Raw genomic sequence first — 21,744 nt, forward strand, 5'->3', positions numbered from 1 at the left:
TTATATTACCTAAATTATAGTTTTATTTCTTTACAATCATTTATCGAAATTGCATTTTGAAATTAGTATTACAAAATTTTAATTCAAAACGTTCAAACTCATTTCCTGGAAAATTTTATTCTTTGAGTTATGTCATTGTGTTGTAGCAAATAAACGATTTACTTGAACACTTGAAATGGTTTACCATTCATTTGTTAACTATAATCATCGAGTGATAGCATGTGAAAGAGTACTCACTGTAATTGGAACGCTCGTCGTTGGTTCCGTTCACCGTACTGTCCGGCAGGATTTGCAGATATCGATGTTTGATATACAGTCGTATCTTCCTCAAGGGTCCACTGATATGGGAGAGATTAGCCGATCTCTCGGCCCGAGTGCCCGCGTCGCCGATTAAATCAATCGACCTTGCATTCACTGCACCGATAATCCCAATTCCCAAGACACTTAAACCATTCGCGATCGGTCTTGCACTGATTCGACGCACATTGGATGGACCGAGTGATCCGTACCGTCCGAATGCGATGAGGAAGAAGAGAAAGATCAGCTGCAGGAACGAGTAAACGCGACACGCGCGCCTGATTCGCTTCCTGCTTGCGGAGTTCTGCCCAATCCTCTTATTCCGCACGTCTTCCGGACGTTCATCGCATCGTTCCGAACAGTCTAATCGTCCATTTTCATCCGTCCGCGTGACGTTGTTACCAAATTCCTCCCAGAAAAACCTTTCGTCGAAGTTTTTAAAATTGTCCTCGTAGGTTTCGTCCTTCGCGCGAGTACGCGAGTGGTGACTAGAGAGAAGAGGACTTCCTCCCGCGGTTCCTTCCGAGTGATCGGATGGATTCGTCTCGAGAGTCTTACTCCTGTAGAATGACGGCCGCGACCTCGTCCAGGATCGATCCCGGAGACTTCGACGCCTCGCGATCGAGCTTCCATTCGCGTCCACTATCGCAAACCGATGTTGTTCCGCCTCGTCGCGTAGCCGCGATTCCACCTGCTCGATCTCTGAATTGCTTGCGTCCTTCCGCGAGTTCCACGTGACCGAGAAACGCTCGTCCTTGGCGACATCCTCGATCGTTCGCGGAGATTCTCTCGACACGCAACATGCTTCGAAGAGTCCGTCTTCGTTTTCGTCTCCTTTTTCTTTTGTTGCTCCTCGTTGTCGATGTGACGGCTGCGTAAGCACGCGGCTCTTTGCCAGGAAGTCACGTTCGCCTAGGATCGTTTCCTCTTTGTCACCAATTCTCGGAACTCTCGCAGGTGAACTTTCACCGTGATTAGTTGGTGGATTTCCACGTCTGCAGTTTATCAGCTCCGCTTTTCTCACGCAATTTGCAGTCTTTTGCCGTCGATCCTTCGGGGCTCTTCTTTGCGATTCGTTCGACCTATTATCGTCGATCTTCTCGGGCAAATGCACGCGATCGGTTTGGCATTTGTCATTCGGGAAAGTGGACACATGAATCGATGTCGCAGTCGGGCAGTCGGCACGGGAATCACAGTGCAGCACCCTATGCCCGCCCGTGTCGATCTCAGCGAGCATGACGGTCTCATCCGACGCTTCTTCTTTTGCCCTCCTCTCCCTTGGCACAACCGTTTCCCGCGTTAGTACAGCCGTCCCCTGTGAGTTTATTACAAATTGTCGCGATCTCGCTCGTTTCCTCCTCACGATTTCGATTTCTACTTCTCGTCGCCGTTTCAAATGGCCTCGAGGAACGTCGGTCGGTTCGAACCACGATTGTCGGTGCGGTATCGATGAAGGCCGCGCGCCTTGCCAGTTGGCATTACAGCCGACTTCTAGTCACTTCCGCCTCCGAAGAGGGTGCCTCGAAACAACGTGGGCCGCTGGGAATGAGGGATGCGGCTGCCAGTCCGCTGTTACCATCCATACACCGTTATTACGTTTTCGGTTCTCTCGCATTCTTGCTGCTGTCGGTCGTACGGGTATCAATGTTAGCGCGCGCTCTGATACAGACTCGCAGTTCCTATCTGTTGGATCAGCTGATCGCCGGGTTCAGGAATAACGATTCGCAGTAGACGGGAAACGATGGGATCGGTTTGCGAGACGACATTAGGTCAACGGTGAATCTCGCGAGTCCTATACGATAGAAATTATGTTTCTTGTATCGCCAAGAATACTCGATACACTGCGAATGATCCTGGCAATAAATTGACGGTGAGATCGATCCTATTTAAATCCTATTTAAAATCCGATTTTCGTGATATAATTAACCGACTATTTTCGTGACTACACTCGGTCCTTTCTTTCTTTTTCTTTCACTCTTTCTCTCTTTATGAGATTTATTATTAATCGACGAGGTGTCTAACATGCATTAATTAAATATTTTGCGCCATTTCTCGTTTTCTTCTTTTCTATCGGGCCTTATCAATTACTTCTTTCAAGATTTCGCGTACGTTTCGTAATCGTTATGCTCAGAAGAATCCTCTCGCGAAAGATCGACACGAACAGATCTCCACGTAACGCACTATCACTACTTCACCACTAGTTATCATTATCCGAAGAAGAAACATTGGGCCTTTCCTTGATCGACGTCTACAATATGATACCTCTATTACAAGCTTTCGCGACTTGGCGCGATAAAAAGTCAAAGGCGAGAAAGATCGGAAGATCGAGAGATAAAATCGAATTGTCGCGTCGCGATATACCGATAGACATGCACCTCGTGCTCCAAGAAAATGTTTCAAAGTATACTATAGAAATTTTACTACAGAGTCGTTTACTACCGATCGCTACCGATTTTTTTTCAGTTCGAGGGTAGACACAGCGAGATCGTTCGCTAAATCGCCGCGACGAAGATGGGACCAGACCGAGCTATGCGATATCGGTCAGGTCTTGCGTATGCAAACGGAATTGTCACGGGGGGGTTCGCGGCCACGCGCGGGGTTATCTCGCAGGGTCGTCGGATGGTGCCGGTGCGGCGTCCGAGAAACTACTGAACGAGTGCCGCAGTTCTCTTCCCCGACTCGCCGGGTTCGGGCACGCTCCTCGGTTCGCTCTCGTAGAGAGACCGAACCGGCGCGGCGGCGGCAGCGGCGGCGGCAGCGGCAGCGGTGGCGGTGGCGGTGGCGGTGGTGGCGGCGGCGGCGGCGGCGGCGGTACACGAGCGCACACCACGACGGCTTGGCGGCGGTGGCGGAGGCCAAGAGTGAAACCACCAACACTGTATCAACGAGACACACGATGCGACTCGTTCTACTCACACGGGCCCGACGAAGCAGCATCCATCCCATCCCGCGCTCCGAGGAACTTCGAAAGAGCCGACTTGTTAATAACAGTCGTCGTTATCGGCCGTCATTGCCGTTGTCGTTATCATCGTGGAAATTGTCATCGGAATCGCTTGCGTTAACCTCGTCGTTCTGTTCCGCTCAGTATCAGCTGCATGTCCCGCTCGAGTCCCGTTCCAGAGTAGCACGCAGCACGCGACAGATCTGGAAGCTCGTTCGCTCTACGTTCGCTACCGCACCATCACCATCGGAACCATGACCACCACCATCGGTCACCGTCACGCGCCACAGCTTTTTCTGCCCTCTCGTCCTTTCTCTTTTTCCTCTCCTACAAACTAGTAAGCCTCTTCTTCTTTGTCGTTAAGAACTTATCTTCTCACTGTCACTTGGCGTTTCTTTTTCTTTTTCTTTCTCTTACCTCTTTTGTCACGATTTTTTTTTTATTCGTCGGTCTCCTCCTCATTCATCTTTGTTCCGCCCTTTTTGCATAAACCTCGTCCCTTCGACTTTTCTCTCTTCGACCGCGAATCGTCCTCCAATTATTCCAGATCTGTCGCACCCGAGAATACTACTCTCGTTCTATTCTCTCTTCCTCTCATCCTGCGATCGTAAAATAGAAGCGCCACAAGGAGTTACTATTCGTTGGCGGGAAGAAAAAGACGGTACGACGAAGATAAAGGCCGTGAAGGACGTGCGCGACACCTGCGAATCTAAGAAGATAAATCACTCGGAAATTATCTCTTGCATGCGCACACGCATTAAGATTTCTCTCCACTGCCGTTTCTTTCTATTTTTGCTCTCTTTCTCTCTCTTTCTCTTTCAGTTTCTTCTGTCATCACCTTCCGCGAGCAGCTTCTTTTAACAAGATGGTTTTTGATAGTTTTTACACAACCGGCATTTATGGGCTACGATCAGATGCTATCGCTAGTTGTCTATGGATTGCGATGTTTCTCGTTTCCTTCGTCTGAGTCTCGTTTTTCCCATTCTCTCTTATTTGGAATCGAAAGTCACCTAAGTCAAACGGTGGATGCTTCTACGAACAGAAAGCAGATCGTTTTGCGGTTAAAAAGATCGAGTTTGTGTAATTATTATGCTGGTTACGGTCGTTGCGTATTTCAAGTTTGCACGAATGAATAAACTTCTTATAATTACGTTTTGGATGGTCGTCAGTAACTAACAGTGTCCATCATATTATACAATTTTCTAATTACTGAACAGTGATTTAGTTCTTTTATTATAAAATATCTTAATCGAATAAAAAATCGTAGAATGAAATTTGTAGGACAGACTGTTTAAAAAGAAAAAAAAATTCCGGTTTATTTTATATTAGAGAACAATTTTTAATTAAATTAAAATTCACGTTTAGAAGAACAAAGATCATGATATCATGGAATACTAAATCGAAAAATATTATATATAATCTACAAGTTCATTTAAAGCAAAATGCGTGAGAAGTCTGTGTGAATCATTTATAATTGAGTTGTATTCTCTTTCAAATTAACGTAAGATAACTATATAGTGAAAAACTTAATTTTTATAATGCTGAAAAAAAACTAGAAAAACGTTATCTCAGTTTACAAAAAAAAAATTATTTAATTACAATTATAATTACAATTATAAAATTACAATTAAAATTATGAATTAAATTAAATATAATTGGTAAAATTACTTAATTAAAAATTTCTGAATTATGAGTTCGTAATATTTAAAAGTAAAATTTTGAAGCATAATATTGTTATGTATAAATAATAATATATATTTAATTTTTAAATATTACAAATTTTGCATAGATTTCTATGTAATACGATACGCAGAATGTCTGTCGTTTATTTTATAGTAGTTTAACATCTTTTTTATATAAATTCCTCAGAATAATTTCCGCTAAATCAAAGTCCGGAATCATGTAACAAGTGGAACTGCAATTTTATTCAGAAGAAATACGACGATTAAGGCAATGATAGAATCCGAAAAAGTATACGTGCGATCGTCTGAACGATATATATCGATTGTCTCACATAGAAGATCATCGCTGACGCAATCCAGAAGTGGAAATGTCTGCTTCTTACGTGATCTTCCTCGGTTTGTAGGAAGATAATAGAGAGATACCTTTCATCGGGCAACGCGACAAACGCATTCCTGATTGTCTATATTTCATTTTTATGGCTACTCGATGAATTTCCGAACTGTCGAATATATTGTAAGAACATGGGAAACAACGGGATAATAGTGACAGATATTGTAGATACGAATTATGCGGTACAACTCGAATTTCTGTTTTTCTTGTAAAAATATAAAAATATTTGAAGACTGTTTTATGTTGCCTCTTATCAATGGACGTTAAATAATTAAATCCAAGTTACATACGTTAAAGTAAAAAAAAAGGGTGCGAGAGATTAGGTTTGTTTTTGATAGAATACGAAAAAAATAATATGTAGATACTAAAGAATTTTAGGTTTTTTTGAAACGTTTTTGTAGGTCTGACATTAAATTATTCTAGAGACAATTCATTCGCTTCGGGCTTAGTCCACTCGGATTCAATACACGCAATAGATTCTAAGGCAAGTTTTTGGAAATAAGGTTTGGAAATTTGTCCATACCTCACATAAATTGAAATAAACATAAATATAGTAATATAGAATTGAACACATAACACACGCACGCACGTTGAAATATTGCAATAATATCATCCATAAAATATAATATTTAATATTTAATTAAAAATGTATAATTTCAAATTAAATTTTATTCTAATAACATTTTTATTTATGACGCTATTACGAAGTTCCAATTAATCAAGAATTAGAAGTTATTATATAAGAAATAAAAAAAATAGCTTATTTATATTATCTTATTTGTATTATATTTCTTCTATATAAAAAGCAACTTTGACTTAGTTGAAGATTATGTAGATTGATATAAAAAAGTACAGAATATTTCCTCGCACTGCAGTCTTCACGAAACAATAAAACTGATGAATTACATGTAATACGAATTCGAAGTGATGGAAAGTATTTATTTGCAAACGAAATTATGTTATTCGTATCTCACGAATACGAATATATTTTTAATTTGTATGTAAATGTAGTTGTAAGAATCGTAATAAAAAAAATTAAATTCGCCCAACGTGGGGCTCGAACCCACGACCCTGAGATTAAGAGTCTCATGCTCTACCGACTGAGCTAGCCGGGCTTACGACATCGTGATAAAAAGTAGCTCAGTTGAATGTATTTAACCATAGGTATTATTACATATAATATTTTTTTATATAATATTAAGAAAATTGTATTACACGAAATAAATAATATAGTAAACAAATAATTACGCGATATTATAAATGGAAGATTGTAAATGCCAAAAATCTCTCTTTAAGATCATAATCTATAACATTATATGGCAGGATTACATAAGTATTTGTAACGATAAAAGTATATTTTTCATTTAGCAATTCTATTTTGAGAATGCGTACTTTCATGTAGAGAGACATTAATTAATCAAACGGAGCTTGACAAGTCTATATCGATGTCGAAAATCATTTCTCTATCTCGAGCGTACAGCAAAAATATTGTCACAGCTGTCATTGTAATGATTTAATACACTGAAAAAAATATTTTAAATTAAAAATATCTAGTGATACGTTATGCAAATTAGTATATTCTGAACGAATCATTCAAAAGTGCACGCGAATGAACTGCTTTATGAAAATTTTTGAATATATGAGATGTTTTCTCATGTCTGCTTGTCATGTTTCTTCGACAGATCATCATTTCGCATAAACGGGGACCGCTTAATTAGGGGGCGTTATTGCGTTTATACTTTATTTATGCATTATAACAAGCCTGAAGCTTTTTCGTCGATGATGTTATAATCCTTACCGTGAACAAGGGCGTGACCAAACTGCAGCGGCAAATAAGTCGCATATGCAATGGCGCGGCATTTAATTCATGCAAATGCAACGTAAGTGCAAAATTGAGTTCCACTTGTTAAAATATTCTGATTCAATATAATTTATTATCCATTATTTATGATGTGATAGAATTGTCGCGTGATAATAATATAACAAATTATAATTAAATTATAATTTGAGAATATTTAAAAATAATACATGATTAGAGAAAGGATGAGTGAGTGAATGAGAGAGAGAAAGAGAGAGAGAGAGAGATACACAAATATAAAAAAGTTTCGGTACGATTAAATTATGTTTGTAGCTTCAATCTTGAAGCTAAATTCTTAGCTTTCAGAATTCTCGACAAATATTAAATTAATTATGCAAGCAAACGCAAACGAATAGAAATTTATTAAATTCTATCAGAATGTACAGAATGAAAACATAACAGATAATACATATATTTACACAAAGTATTCATCTAAATGTACTTAAATATTTAGACATAATCTGCTAGATTCTATTGCTTTTAAAATAAAAATTTAAAAATAAGTTTTTTATTTAATTTTTTAAAAACTTGCCATAGTATTTTCAGTCGCGAATTTTGGAACTGTATGTGCATTATATTTTTTTATTAAAAAATATTTGATATACCCAATAGTTAAATATATACGTGAACATATCTATAAGAATAAAAATTATTGTCTATTCTGAAAAATTAACATCTTTTATAGTTAAACAATACAATTATATTTTATTATTATTTTTTTTAGAGTTTGTGTCTCATGTATAAAATATAAAATAATATGAACTGTATACACACACACACACACACACACACACACACACACATTTGTTCAGCATGTATATTAAAGAAAAATGTTTTGTTGGCTTAATTGGTTGAAAATGAACAAATCAAATTTTTTTTTATTTAAATGTACTAGAATTTATTTAAATGTCCTAGTTAAAATAACCAAAATTTTGATTTATATAATTAGAATCTTTTGATTCATCCATTTTCAATCAGACATTTTTTTCAGTGGAATTCACACACTTACAAAATAAAATTCTAGTGTTCGTAGAAATATTTTCCTATCACACTGGACGCATTTCTCGCATAAACTTTTATGAAGTGATCAAATTTTATGGGAGTGTGCTAATTAAATCTCGTCCAGTTTTTCACTCGCTTGTTTTTCCCGGTCATACGTTCTTATAATTCAGCATTATCTGCGAAAGTTTCTGCGCCAATGGGGTGCCGGGATTTTATAGTTTAATAATAGAGCGGCGCGCGGGTAGAGTGTTTGCTTATCGCATCCCTGATTTCCAACCGAAGACGCCGTCGTGCGCGGTTTATAAGGTAGGTGGAACGGCTGAGGAAAATAAGATAGAAAAAGAAAGCAAGAGCGCGAAATAAGATGCAACAAGAAGACATCATCGGCAAGCGGAGGCGATGGGGTAGGTGGCTCATCCCCCGGACGCGAATAATCAAAGGATAATTTGAGCCGGCGGGCGATCTCATCGCATATTTCGTATGTTTACTAGGTACACTTCATAGTTATATCCGATAGCTTAGAGCTAGAAGGCTTTATGATACTCAGTAGCTTTCAAGAAGCGATATATTTTCTGATATAAATTGAACAAATAGATAAATAACAGCAGAATGGTTTTCGTCGTAGACAGTAATTAATGAAACATTCATACATTATCAAGATTAATGTGCTGCATGGATATTTTCAAAGTTTATATTAATTATTTACATTGATATCGACACTATGTGACATCGTGAATAATGAAAGGTGAAGTAGCATTATATGCAGTTTTGGATTAGTTTTGCGATTATAGGTTTTTATAATAATTACAATTTTTTTCGATGATAATATGCAATTAAAAATGTCTGACTTATGTTACTTTGTCGAACGAAGATACATAATCATATGAACCCGATGATATTCAACGTAATCCATTATGCTCATGCATATATAAACTTTTTTACAATATCTGTATATATTGTATATAATTAGGGTTTTATTTCACCCAATAAAGATAAATGTAGTAGCGACTAACAATCAACGTATGAATATCAACATCGAGAAACGCGCATATTAATGCATTTATACATTATTTACTGATTATCATTGAACAGTTCTTAAGTGTCAATTATCATTATGCGTAATGATATATTTTTGTATTTAGTCACTAAATTAATATTTCATAATAATACTTATATCATATTCTTCGCATATAATATATTCTATGTACGTATTTTTATAAATTTAATTACTACATATAAGATTACATGGTTTCTCATAAACTTAAAGAATAAGTAGTTATTACAGTTTTTTTATGAAATAATTTCATGAAATAATATTATTATTTTCAAATGAATTGATATTAATTATTGTATTATTATTTTATTAATCATTATAATTAATATCGTTGACACATATTAATTATACATTCGTCTGTGAAACGATAAAATATAAACATTGTTTCCAAAAGTATTGCTATAATTGAAAATTCTTATTAAATGAGGAAGATGATGGGTAATCGGAAAAAAAAATAAAAAAAGATTCCCTCCGTGAAAGTTTGTTGAAAGCTCTTCTGCGTAAGTAGTTAAAAGTCTTCTTAGACATAGGTACTACGTAGGTACACTTGATACGTACATAGACACAAGCGTACACAAAGTGGATGGGCGTAATTCAATGTGCTCCAGGCGCGATTTTTATTTCTATTCGTTCGTAATAAACGATTATCGTAATAACAGTGATTACGCGGTCGATTCACCTGCGCGACTTTGAAGTCGGAATACACGGGGCATGCATGCCGGAGTAAGAAGATTAACCCCTTAACTGATTATCCTCGCCCGATTTTTTTTGATAAGGAACCATCAGCCCCGTTTTCTCCGCGGGAGGTAAACATCCCAATACAATTTAGACGATCCGTTTTATGATCACTTTCGCGTTTGCATATTTTGGACCTTCCAGCGCTTCTGGAAAGATACTTATAGAAAATTATTATACTTATTTTTATTTGAAATTTAAATTTAAGATCTATTTTTGTATCAGAGAATTGTTTTTTTTTTTTTATTAAAAATTGCTTCTGTTAATAGAAATTTTATAAATTAGGGAATGCAGAATCTTACATGAATGCTCGATTTAAATAGCATACTTGCCGACAGTTTTTTTAAAAGTTCTCATTTTAAATTAAATATTTCTCACGGTTTACAATCATTGATTCGAATAGTCCATATTATTTACATTTCTTATCCCAAAGCGATTTTTTAGCCTCTTTCAAAAGAGTGTGCTACTTGTGCTACTTTCTTCTGATATTTGCGCATAAATGCTTTCAGAGAAACTACTTTGTTATCTATTTATCCAAGTTCCTTTCTCCAATTTGCATATGGCTATCAGAATCGATAGATATGTAATTTTTTATTATTGACTAAGATAAGATTTAGGATTAATGCATTATTAAATAAATAATATACATAAAATATAATATATGAGCACTCATTTTCGAAAACTTTTAAATTTAATTTACTCAAATGTTTATATAATTTTCAAGATAACAATTTCAAGATAATTTTTAAGAAAGTAAAGTTTTTTTTTAACTTCTATCCAACTTCTACTCTTTGTGAATCATACATCAGTGTTTACACTGTCGCATTAGAGCCGCATTAAACTCTTTTTCTGAATAGAATCAGAGTGTCGTAAAAAAGCAAGTTGTCGCGCGCCGGTACCTTTGGGAAAGTCTTAAAAAGGGTATCCCGGTTCTACCACAAAGATTTTGTGTCCCCGAGAAGTTCGGATACTCTGCGCGTCCCACAAACGCCACACAAGTCGAGGATCAGATATTGTTTGGCCGTCGACTTCTCTTGCAACCTATGATGGATGAAACCAATTGATCAGGGGAACGAGCGAGTAACGCTGTGTCGTACACTGAAGTCGACTGTGGGTGATTCAAAGGTTTCCGTAATTTTCCGAAATCCAATTACACCTAGATATCTCTAGATATTTTTAGTCATGAATAACTTGATATGAGATTGGATTAATAATGAGCAAAAGAAAGTTATGATAAAAGTATGAGATTTGAGAGCTACTTTCTATATGAACAAAAAATGTGTGTATAATAAATAAGAAAGGACGAATTCGAAATATGAAGATTTTTTTATCGAGCGCTTCCAAGAATACATTACGTTGTATTACATTAACAATTATTTTTTATATGTCTTTCGTCTCTTGACATTTAAATTAATTAAAATAAATATCAAATTTAAAGTAATAAGTGAAAATGAATTTATTGCATAAAAATTTTATAGAATCAAAATATAGGATTTTGACAGGTAATCTTTTTATTCAAATTTCGGTTACGTACAACTCTTTCTCTTTCTTAGTTAATACGAAATCCTGCCGGTTCAAACGTACAAAATGTCTTGTGTCGGATAAGATCGGTTTGGATCGAAAAATCTGGGAAAATGTCGTCCGGGCCGCTTCTAATGCGATTCAATTCGGCATTCCGGGATAAGTATAGAATTTCTCAGGATAAAGGGGCTGTGTCACTGAAGGGAAGAGGTGAGGGTGACCGGCACGATCGCCTCGAAAAAACAATTCTCGTGCCAACCCCTTCACCGTGATTAATGTATGCAAAGATAGCGCGTTCGGGACCGAAGTCACGTATTAGTTTCAGGAAGAGATGGACGAGAAGGATGAACGGAGGAGAAAATAAAATGCTCACACTCGACCCGTTCATTATAAATGCCCCTGTGTGTCTATTGTCGAAACGCACTAGGTGTGCTCAAGGGACCTGTAAACTCTTTCGGGAGGTAGCAGGGAGATGGACTCCGTAGGGCGCCGCTTCCTCACGACGTGCAACGGGTCCGATTTTTCGGGGTCGGACGGTAGATGCGGTTCACTGATAAGGATTGTGAACGCCGATTTCTCGGATCGACGCTTGTAAGCCTGCGCTTACTGGCGTGATCTCTATAACAGTTGAACGACCTTTGATTTAGTCGATCAAAATTAGATAGCCACATTTAACGCTAAATATGTGATAATATCTTTCAATTTTATTTTGATAGGCTGTTAAATTTGGCATTTATCTTTTCATGCACAGAATTTTAATTATATTGTTTTAATTATATTATTGCGTTATCTGTCGTTAAGAAAATTATGTCTCGAATTTTTGATAATAAATTTCATTTTATCGTGATTTTTGGTATTAACAATTATAATGATTAATTTTTTACTTGAGAAAGCAATTATACGTTTTCAAAATTTGTCATAACTAATAAATGTTAATAACTAATTTATTATTAATTACACACACACTTATAATTTTATTTACAAAAACAATTCCACAGTTTTCTTCGAAAACTTTGAATGACAAACTGGTTTCTTTGCAATGGCCGATCATTACATTAAAAAAAATCATCTTAACCGTGTATCTAGCTTTAGCTTAATCTTAGAAAGTAGTGTTTTCTGTTTCCTGAAAAACTCTTTCCAACTCCTCAAAGCCGACCGACGCGGAGATCACCGTCGCTATTCGGAGGCAAGCACAATCTCGGTCCGCGAGATTGATTAATTGAAGGTTACGGGGTTCAGAGCGTTAAGTGGTTCACCGAAATCTTCCTCTTGGAGATCTTGACATCGGGAGCAACCGGCACGAGAGAGGGAGGGCCGCGTGCGTGGAATCAGAGCCGGTCTCAGGGCGGAGAATAAAGGGAAAAAAAAAGATGAGAAAAGCCGAAGAAGAATGCGACCTCGGCCAGTTACCGCTTTTTCGTGTCAAAACACGACGCTAATGCATCATTAAAGAAACGCGCCCCTAGCATGCACCGGCATAGCGCCGGACACGGAGACACCTTATAATCGATCGGCTTACGTTTTTCTTTCGGCTCACGGAACTCCCTTCGTCGGATTTACGGCTTTTTTAACGACGAGTTGTAATTCACAGTTTAGTGAAACACTTCGTTAAGAAACTTCTCGCTTGCTAAGCGTGATTCTCGAAGTAATATTTAATGTTGATCGCAACAAGTCGCAGCAAATTACAGTTAAATAATCTAAAAGTTAAAATCTTAAAGTGATAATAAGTAGAAATAATTAATAAGGAATTGTAGTTTGATAGGGTTTTTTTTGTGAGGTATCGATGATAAATGACGATCGAATTGCACACATTTATTTAAATTATCATGTGTTATTAATCTGTATAGACGATATAGTCATTCGACAATGAATCATCATGTCTAGTTTTGGAATTCTTATATCTTGTTACGTCTCAATGTTGTTATGAGATGTTTTTCTCCGTTTTTGAGTCAATGTATTTAAATAATTTACTCGGGGACCGGAGATTAAGTTGTGTAGTTAAGGATGCGATTCACTGGGAAGTATTGGATAATTTAAAGGAAGGATAACCTTGAATCCGGTGCCAAAAAGATCGCGAAGTTTATAGGCGAATCTACGTGGATCGTGTTTCGGAATGGTTTTGTAACTAGGAAACGTGAGGTTGATCTCCAATTTATTTAGAGTGTAGACAGGTTCGCGGGGTGAGTCTACCGGTTTGTCTTGGTCTAGCAATTGCGCAAGTTTTTGGAAATAGGGGAAAGGATCTTGATTCGAAATAAGGGCCGATTTAACTTGGAACCTCAATCTCTTTTCCCTTTGTCTTCGTCCGCCTTTGGTAGGCATGGAAGTAATGCAAAAAAAAGAATTATAATGTTCCGGAGAACTGTCGTAAACGGGGGCCACGCTATTGGCAGCGACAGTCGCAACGACTCCTCAGATATTCATATATATATGTGTATATTTGTATGAAGAATTAGAGATTAGAGATTTAGACGTTCCGTCGATAGATTCGATTTGATATTATCGTTTATTAAAAAAAAGATAAATCTGAAAACGAGGTTCTGATGAAGCGCGAGGATAGTTCTCATCTTGACTGTAACTGACTGACTGGCTGAGTGATCGAAGCAGTGCGAGTCTGAAAGTGAGTCTAAGTCTAAGTCTAAGTCTAAGAGTCTGAGTTTAAGAGTTTGAGAGTAAGTTTAAGAGTTTGCGAATAAGTATAAGAGTTTGTGAATAAAATGTACGTTTCTATCTTCGACAGCTCCCTTTATATACTGAAAATGAGTATGGGAGTGTCCTTTCAGAACCAATCGACACTTCCCAAAATTTGGTAGAACCTATACTCGCGCTTCCTTTGAGATAAGGCAGCAAGGCTCCGCGTAAGCCCTACTCCTCACTCTACAAGTTTATTCTTAATAAGTAATAGTTGAATTTTAACAATTTGTTATAAAAATTCGGTTTTCCTTAATATCCTTTATGCGAGGCGAATTCACTACATTCATATATTTAAGATTAATTTAACTTTATTAGAAAAAGAAAAAGGGAAAAAAAGAAAAAGATATTCGTTCTCGCATTCAGGAAGGTTTCTATTTTACTGCTAATTACTTAATCGTTAAACGCTAATATAATATACGTTATTATTATATAATGTTAATGTATAATACGCTTTTATATTTGTTATTTTATAGGAGGGCTTCTTTGAGAAAGATCGTGTGATATTCTTAGATATTCTTTCTAGAATATTCTAAAGATAATTTTTATGACGCCTAAAAGTACATAACGTGACCTATCTGTTAGAGTTTGAATGTTTAAATAAAGAAACTGAATATAAAAGAGAAACGGAATTTCCAGTTTCGAAATAAGGAAAATAGGGAAATCTAGCGATAAGATAAAGTAAAGTATAAATTGTATACCTATGACGAATATATTATTCTATAAAGAATAAGGGGATTTTATTGGTATGTAACAATCTATATATCTTTATCAATTAATTAAAATATCGGTCTCTTTGATAATTGTAGCTTTCGTGTCTTATAATGACAGGTTCTATTACATAATTGTAATCAAGTCGCAAAAATATGAAATATTATATTGAGAAAAATGATCTGATTAAATCAATAAGAGGAACAAAAATGATCATTTAATGGATAAATAATTGAACAGTTATATAAAGTAATTGTAATATAGAGATACAAAATGTTTAATAACATCACATTATTTGTTAATTTTAACATTGTCATATTTTTATAATCTCGAGGACACAACTGCAAGTCAATGTGCAAGTATATCTGGAAAATATAATATAATAATTAAAGTCGAAGAACAAAGTTTTGCGATAATTCATGCATGGTTAAGATATTAAATAAGTGAGATGGGCGCACACTTAGCGGAGGCAGGGCTTGGCAGTCAAGAGGTTAAATGACAAATTGATGCGCCGTTAAATTGGAGGGCGAGGCAATGCAGGTAGATGCAGTCGGAGATACATACTCGTAATTTCTAGGTACACCCGGACCCATTCGAGCTCGGGCCCCGCCGAATTTGCGTTGCCTCGGGCCGCGATCGTTGTATGTACGTCGCAGTTTCTAAATTAGGTTCAACTCGCACTGATTGGACACCGGCGCAGAGCGCGGAGAGTGAGAGCGAGAGTCCCTCAGCCGATCTCTCTCGCGGGTGGACCGATCGACGATTTATCGCGGCCTGATCGACGATTATTAAAGTCAAGTGCGCCCGAGATCATGCTTGTAGCATGCGCACCGATTTGCATGTTACTAACCACCCACCTTGTTTGTACGCTCGCCACGCTTGGCTCTTCGAGTTGCTAACACTGATTTATTATTTCGCACCTACACAGTATTTAACTGTCATCCTCTTATTACGATCATTCGCTAGTATATTTATTGGAAAATACTGCTGTACGATCTTGCAAAATTAACTGTTTTCTTTCTACCTTTTCTTCGCTTAAAAGTCTCATTATATATTAACGTTTGCTTTGTAAGAATCATATAAAAATGAGTATAAAATATAAATTCAAATTAACTATAAATTTAATCTAAAAATGGACAGTTAGTTCTTGAATTTTTTTTATAAAGTGTGGAATTTGATTATCGTACACTAGCTTGTTTATGCAGATTGAGTAAATCAAGGTTAATCGTGTCCGTCAGCACTTTAATAATTTTCATTGATCATTTACTTGTATGGGACTTTATCGCCGTTCAATCGGCGATTATTGAAATCGAGTACGTGCCCACCTTGAAAATTACCCTGCTACATGTTGTTAAGTTACGTATTAAACTGCGTGAGATTTTGCAAGTGGGAAAATATCCGGCGCCAAAGAAAGGAAAAGAAGTTTTCGTATTTTACTTAAATTAATATTCCTCGAGTGTAGCGCACTTGAGGCGTTATGTAACACGGATGTTTACCATCACTATAAGTGAATTTGTTTATCGTATAAATCAGTATATTATAAAAATAAATAAGATGAGAAAAAAATGATAAGATTCTTTACTATATAAAATGATATTGATAATATAATGATAAACTGTTATAAATGTATTTAACCAAGTATAATCAAGTTAAAAATTTTATATTTTTACACGGAAAGAACGGCTTTGTTAAAGTATCTGAAAATTTAGCTAGATACAGATCTGAAAATAATTTCATTACACTGTCAAAATAATTAGGTAAAGCGCTTAAACATTGATGACAGTACTGCAAAAAGTGTTAACGTTCTAGCTACCAGTTTAGTAATTCATGTATAATTATGTTTAATTAAACATAATTATTTTAATGATTTAAAAATGGCTTTTTAGATCTGTATCTGGTTCAATTTTTAGATTTTTCAGTAAAATCTTTATTATTATTATTATATATTTCTAATTTTTTTAAGATAATATATAAAAAAATTTAATTTTTTAAATTTTTTTAAAATTTCTTTTTTTTTGATTTATATAATTAATATCTTTATTATGCAAAAGAATTTTTTTTAGGAACTTAGTATTGTACTTTTTAGAACTTAGTGATTTTCCATTTTTGTGGACACGATCATGCAATAGGAAATTTATAACATTTATTGGTAAGTTGTTGAAATTTGAAATCAGTTTTTAATATTATAATAAATCTTATAATCTACTATTAAGAAATGCATTTTCTTTTTTATGTTGATTACGTTGATGATTATATCAAAGATCCATAAAGATATAAGAAGATTACGTATAGAAAATTGTAGAATGTCAGCACTTTTGCTTTTCGTCGAAGAGCGACTAAGAATAGCGATTCATACGAGTTAATTCATATCGAGTCTTAAAATCGCGTTTCATTTAGTGTAATAACATCTGGTCAAGACAGAAGCAATGACGACATTGGCTTCGTAAAACGCAGCCGGTTTCATCATGATGTTCTTAGGGTCAGCGATGTCGGTTAATCTTAATTACGGTTAACTAAACGTTCTGTATGTACAGTGTCTCATGTTTATCTTCTTTTATCTATTAATTTTTTTTTTAGGATTTAAAAATATTTCGAAGAAATTTTTATAAATAAATCCAAATACTTGTCAATCATTTCACAACGAAAAATATTTTATTTTTTTGACGAAAGAATACTACTCAAGTAATGTACAATATCTTTATGAGAGAGATAATAAATTCATTTTTTTTAAATATAGGCAAATAATAAATATTGATTATTTGATAAGTGAATACAGTCAATTGATACACGGGGAGAATTTTTTTTTTAAATTTATACTGAAAATATGATAGTTATGGTACAATATTTAAACAATTTTTAAGCACTTTAGCAGAATTAAAAATTGTTTTATATTTTTTGTAACTTTATTAGTGAATGAGAAAGATTTACATAAAATTTTTCAAAATACAATGTTATTCTCCGATTACTATATTTTCAGGATAAACTTTAAGAAAACATTCTCTCCATATGTGTACATGTATACACTACATCATTTTACTTTTTTATTAAGAAACATTTGCACACATATAAAATGTTAGATTAAAAAATATATAAATTTCTGATTAAATCGAGAGAGAGAGAGAGAGAGAGAGAGAGAGAGAGAGAGAGAGAGAGAGAGAGAGAGAGAGAGAGAGAGAGAGAGAAAGAGAGACTATGTATTACACGACTTTTAATACAATTTATGTTTATTTTAATTTATGTGGAGTATTTCCAGATTACTCCATTTTCAAAAATTAGCAATTGATTATTTTGTTCAATTCGACATAAATCTTCCTATAGTATGAATGTATGTGTGATATTATTGTTTATATTTGAGTGTTCAATTACAATTGTTTCTACTTTTGAATATGAGAAATTATTTAATGTCTTCATTTATAAACGGTAAGTAACACATGTACATGTAATTTCCTTAGTATCTTGACATTTGAACAGATATTTTCATCTTTTGCTCTACAATTTAATTTCGCATAATAAACGTCCAATTGATAAAATTTTGGTTTTATTTTACTAAATGTTTAGATTAGAAAATATCATCAAAATATCAAATATAAATTTCTGATCAAATCGAGCGAGCAAGCGCGAAAGAGAGAGAGAGAGAGAGAGAGAGAGAGAGAGAGAGAGACAGAAATATTGTATGTATATGCGTACTACACAATTCTACATTACATTTATGTTTATTTCAATTTATGTAGGGTATGAATGCAATACCCTACTTCCAAAAATTATTTTTCCTAGAGTTTAATAGTTTAATAGGTTCTGTGTTTATAAGTAATTGTGTTCGTACTTTTGAATACGAGAAATTATTTACGTCTAACTCCATCTATAAACGCGGTAGAGATAATTTCCTTAAGAATATCTTGACATTCGAAGAGGTATTTTTATCTTTTGCTCTACAATTTAATTAATTTCGCTTAATTATAAACATAAAATTAATAAAATGGTTTTATCTTGCTTAGAAATTAAAAGTATAAATAGTAATAAACGATTTATTAAAATCATATAATATGAATACATAATAAGTAATGGATAATACCTATAACAGGCATAATGCTACTAACGAATTAATTGAACTTGGAAACTTGGAAATTTTTTGAACTTTGAAACGTAACCAAACTACTATAATATGACAAATTAAATTTACGAGCAATTTAATAATGTGATGCTCAATTAGCATCATTTTAAGAAGATCTTAATGTGTTGAAAATCTATATGAATAAATTTATTTTACAAAAAATGTGTTACCTCATATTTGTTTTGTATATAGATTTAGAGCAATTAATTACTATTGTAATTGCTTTGAAAAAATGATTGTTACTATGATTGGCTGTGATGTGGCGGGAAGTGCAAAATTAATCTCTAATCATCCCGGCTTTATAGGTAGATAAATTTCTCTTACGAGGAGACAACGCCATCTATAACAGCTTTGCAAAATGCTCCTTTCTTAACCATAATTGATTATTTTTTTGATTACTTAAAAGAATACTTACTTTGTAATGGCAATCAAATTTTACATTGTTGTTTATGAAATACAAGTAACCAAATAAATTTATACTGCTAAATAAAAAAAATTTACAATATTTTGTTCATCTAACACAAAATATTGTATTTTGCTACTTTAACCAAATAATGTAATGATAATCGACCACTTGTGAATAATTTTCTTTTTTATTACCATTATTATATCTTTTTTCTCATTAATTTTCTATTAATTTTTTAGAATAGATCGTAGTTTTTATTTTTACAGACTTATTCAAGTATATACATATATTCAGATATTGAATTTATCAAGAAATTAAAAAATTCCGAAAATAAATTATTACTTTTAAATAATTTGCGGATACTTGAGCAATTGTACAATTACATCTAAAATGAATTAACACATGAGCATCATTAATTCTTTTGCCAGCCTGTACGCATCTTGATGCGTTCGACGAATTGCGGGTATCTTTTATCCCATCAATGCGCGAAAATAAAAAGGGCAAATAAAGCGAAGCAGTTTATCGCCGTTAACACTTTCTCCCATAACAAGTGATTCAGAATCACGGGGAGGGAATTAATAGGCGACAATAAGATAATTGGCATGCGTATATAATAAATCAGTAGAAGAGATATTAATTAAGTATATAATAAATCAGCATTAGGAGAGATATTAATTAAGACATTCAGATTAGAAAAATCTATTTCTGTCAATCTTGGGCTAAGTTAAAGATTTATCTTAATGTAATTCCATAGTATCATATATCATATGCCGAACAATTAACGTATCGTGATGATGTCGCAAATTTTAATTAAAAGATTATTTCTCTTAAAATTTCTTATAAAAAAAGTAAATATTGCAATAAACTTAAATTAATGATATTTAATGTACAAACTAACTGTCTTTTCGCAGATAAAACAAAATTACGTTAGAGAGTAAGCGCATTCTTAAGTGCTTCTTCAAGTCAGATATTCTCGTGTCAAGTATTATCAGGGATGTTTTTATAGTATTCCTCAAGATATAAACTACCTCTTATCGGACTGCAGTATGAATTTTCTGTACTTCTCTCTTTTGCACGCTTTTGAATTAATTTGAGATATGCTCGAGTGATACGCGCAAAAGAAGGATCTAATTAAGGACGAACTGGATCACGGCTACTCGATTCATCGAAGATCTCGTGTCAGAATCATACTCCAATTATTTACACGTGCTTCACAGCTATCATTTGCTTCCCCGTCATTTTTTCTATTTATTTTCTATTATATATATATTATAATTAAGCTCAAAACTTTAAAATGATATATTATTAGAATATAAGACTTAATAAATTTAAAGATACTGTAAAAAAAATTTTACATTTGTATGCTCATGTAATTATAAGTCATTATTTCTATTATTCTCTGAACTCTGACATATCAGTTAGGACTCCACATCAATTTTTAAATTCTATTTTGATGTACAGCCTATATTAATCGCTGAATTATTATTAACTGTACCGTGTATTGAAATGTAAAAACATGTATTTGTCTTTACTTTCTATAGATGGAGTTATACTCGTATTTACATATTTCTGTATATTTCTGTTCCTAGATTAAAATAGTTTCTTAATAAAATAGGACGGGAAAAACCGTGAGAGGAGGATATATACGGTGAAAGTTATGTGTTTGGACAAGGAGGGATGCTATGTTCTCCATGATATGATCGTAAAGTCCCTCGAATTAGTCGGCATGCTTCGCCACGGAAGATGATTTTAAAATGCAAAACTATTATCTCGCGTGTAAGATCTACCCTCGATGAAAGTCGCGGCACTACCTGCTTTAATCTTTCGAATATATTTTTACTTGAATATCTTTTTTACCAGAGAAGGAAACCTGCATGAAAATCGCAGATGGATATCAGCAGAGGAATTCTTCGCAAATAACACTGAGAAAAGCTCAACTACATAATTTATTGAACAAAGAATGAATTTTAAAGTAAGAAAGAAATTAGTGATTATGATATATGAGTAATAAAGTTATAATTATTAATCAGTAATTCAATTGATCCTATATATATATATATATATATATATATATTAGGTGTTGGAATTAATTCGTAGCGTTTTTTAATGAAAGAATGTTATTTATTTCACATGAGCATTAAAAAATACATTAATGAAAGTACTTCCCATCACTTGTAAAACGCTACGAATTAATTCCAACACCTAATATATATATATATATATTGAATCAATTGAATTATATATATATATATATATTGGATCAATTGAATTACTGATTAATAATTATAACTTTATTACTCATATATCATAATCACTAATTTCTAAAAATTAACGAATATACATA

The 21,744-nt window shown here is 34.2% G+C and overlaps 1 protein-coding gene and 1 non-coding gene across 6 annotated transcripts in view; both read right to left on the minus strand.

Moving 5' to 3' along the window:
* Window positions 1-21,744, minus strand: part of LOC105152326 (uncharacterized) — a 163,412-nt gene that overhangs the window by 94,153 nt on the left and 47,515 nt on the right. For all 5 annotated transcript variants that reach the window (XM_011066540.2, XM_087407565.1, XM_087407563.1 and 2 more), the window contains one exon: window positions 238-4,270. In XM_011066540.2, the coding sequence (XP_011064842.1) occupies window positions 238-1,534 (1,297 nt within the window). In that variant the 5' untranslated portion in view covers window positions 1,535-4,270. The remainder of the gene's footprint in view (window positions 1-237; window positions 4,271-21,744) is intronic.
* Window positions 6,354-6,426, minus strand: TRNAK-CUU (transfer RNA lysine (anticodon CUU)). Its single transcript has one exon. It is a non-coding gene; the product is annotated as a tRNA-Lys (tRNA).

This window comes from Acromyrmex echinatior, chromosome 7 (assembly GCF_024713525.1).
Source record: "Acromyrmex echinatior isolate Ae372 chromosome 7, ASM2471352v2, whole genome shotgun sequence".
NCBI classification, from domain to species: domain Eukaryota; kingdom Metazoa; phylum Arthropoda; class Insecta; order Hymenoptera; family Formicidae; genus Acromyrmex; species Acromyrmex echinatior.